General features: G+C 35.2%; 1 protein-coding gene across 14 annotated transcripts in view; it reads left to right on the top strand.

Moving 5' to 3' along the window:
• FOXP2 (forkhead box P2) overlaps positions 1-2,500 on the top strand; it is a 570,611-nt gene that overhangs the window by 524,574 nt on the left and 43,537 nt on the right. For all 14 annotated transcript variants that reach the window (XM_086692029.1, XM_086692022.1, XM_086692037.1 and 11 more), the window contains one exon: positions 865-952. In XM_086692029.1, the coding sequence (XP_086548155.1) occupies positions 865-952 (88 nt within the window). The remainder of the gene's footprint in view (positions 1-864; positions 953-2,500) is intronic.

The raw sequence follows: 2,500 nt of genomic DNA, 5'->3' as shown, positions 1-2,500 counted from the left end.
TGTTTTTTTAATTTTAGGAGGCAGTAAATAGATTACATAATACAAATAGCAAAGTACATATTATTGAATATTTTAATGTTCGTTGAAGATGCGGCTCTCCTAAATTATTTTTGGCGTATTACCATACCCCTCATTAAAGAGATTATTTTAAACACTGTTCCATAATAATAATCATAACAACAGGCTAATTCATAATCAAGATTAGAGTAAGATGGTGAGAATGTCTTATCTTTCACCACTTTTGTGTAAAATTAGGATAAATGTCTCCCAAATAAGACCCTGGCTTCTGATTACCAGAATCTTCATTGTACTTTATTTATTAGTAACGGCAAGTGATCATTCTTCATAAGTATCGATGTTTCTACGGGATGATAATTTGCCATCTTTACATAATTCACACCAATCCTGGTGAAATAAGATATCACTCACTAAATAACATCATAGGAGCCACAGACTGTTTTAACAGCAATGGAATAGAGAATTGCCTTTGTTCTCTTCAGAATTACTTTTGGTTCATGTATTTATAAGGTACCCTTTTTTTAAAAAAAATGGCATAAGTATATGAAATACATCTAGTGATTTCTACTATTATCCTGTAAATGGTTTGGGGAAATATTTTTTTGTAATAACTGATAAGCTTAGAGACAATGCCATTTTCTGCCATTGGAGGGGTTTCTGTATATCACATACATAATTTACACTAAACGCGTAAGCATATTTAACTTTTCTTTGTACAGTTTCAAGGTGTCTCTTTTTCCCACTGTGGATAAAAGTATGGCTTCATTGTTGTGTTTTTATAAGGGGAGCGTATACCCCTACCATAGATGTTGTTTAACCTGTATTCTGTGTTTTGTGTGTCTTTAGGCACCTTAACAATGAACATGCTCTGGACGACCGAAGCACTGCCCAGTGTCGAGTGCAAATGCAGGTGGTCCAACAGTTAGAAATACAGGTTTGTTGGGTGCTCTCTTAATGGACCCCTTTCTCAGATTTTTGGCGTGTTAAATTGATTAAAGGGCAGATCCTGAGTCTTTTAACACAATGACTAATAGAAATACATGGAATTTTCATTTTGTTTGTAATGATGGCAAGGATTGATGACTCCGGGTGGGTTGCTATAGTTTAATGTACTTATCGCTTAGACCTATATAGCCATTAGACTACATCATATATATTTGGATATCCCTAAGAAGTCATATCTAAGTTTTCCCTAATAGAAGTTAGACGAAACCCTGCAATTGGATGTGATTTTATCGCAGAGACAGTTTTCACGTGAGCCAATCTTGATTTGTTCCGCAAGATTTTATGATGTAGCAAAAAGTCTTTACAATATCATGCCTGTAAGATAATACCCCGAAAAACCCTTTTTTCCTTTCTACTGCTGGTGCTTTTTTTTTTTTAATTAAAGAACTTGCAAAAATTCTTAAGACTTACCTTTACTAGAATGATGGCAGATCTCCTGTAATATCACAGATAGGAATATATGTGTTGTTTCAGATGCTGCTAATTTAAGTTAAAAAATACTGCTTTTAATATTGAAACAGAATTTGGTCAAAAATAAACAGAGTTCATGAAACTGATTAGAAGGTAATTTTATCTATCGTTATGTTATATTTAAAGCTTTCTCTAATATGTCATCTTAAAGATTGTTTTTTTCCTCAATCAACCAATCCTTACTTTCATTTAATTAAACACACAGTCTCTTTTTCTAAACACATTACTACGTCTTAAACTGTTTTCAATTCATCATGTCGTTGCTTTTTTCCGGAGAGCTACTAAAAATATTTTATTTTGACTTGTAAAATAATCAAGAACACATAAAAGGATCGTAACTGCTGTAGTGCAAAAAGCTTTCTGTAAACCTGTTTACCATTTATAAAAGGTAGACTAAAACAGAAGAGTTTAGCTGATGAGACAGTCTGCAGTGTGACCAATTATGCCTTTTTTTTTTTTTTTTCTCTGCTGTGTCTGACTGATGGAAAAGTAAGGTCCGTCAGTTGTAATGAGACCCAGTGCAAGTGTAGATGCCGACTCCGTGGCAGAGTTCAGCGTTTCACACTGCCTGGTCTCTGTCACTCTATTGAATTAGATTGATGATGGCAGATTGCAGGGGGCACTAACTGGACCTCAGTGGGAATGCATGAAGTGTGTAGACAATCCTGGCAGGCACTTCGCTTTGAGAACCCTTCACCCCTTCACAGCTGTTGGCACCAGTCCATTGCTAACAGTGTCCACAGGACTTTAAAAGACACCATGGGCCTTCTAATTTATGGTTTCAGTAACTTGTTACTGTCGAGGCAAGTGTGACCTCAATTCTCTTATTGACAAAAAGATGAAGTGTTATTTGTTTTCTCTGACCTTTTAACATAAGGAAAGCTATAAAAGTTTTTTCCCCCCTCCATAGCTAAAGTTGCATTTCCTCCCAGATAAGTTCCTACCGACACAGACTTTTATATGCAGGAATCATTACCCTGAGACAAGCTCAATGATAAGATGTATC

Source organism: Puma concolor, chromosome A2 (genome assembly GCF_028749965.1).
Source record: "Puma concolor isolate L17-30 chromosome A2, mPumCon1.1.hap2, whole genome shotgun sequence".
NCBI classification, from domain to species: Eukaryota; Metazoa; Chordata; class Mammalia; order Carnivora; family Felidae; genus Puma; species Puma concolor.
Note: the sequence above shows the minus strand (reverse complement) of the source record. Positions and strands in the feature narration are given on the sequence as shown.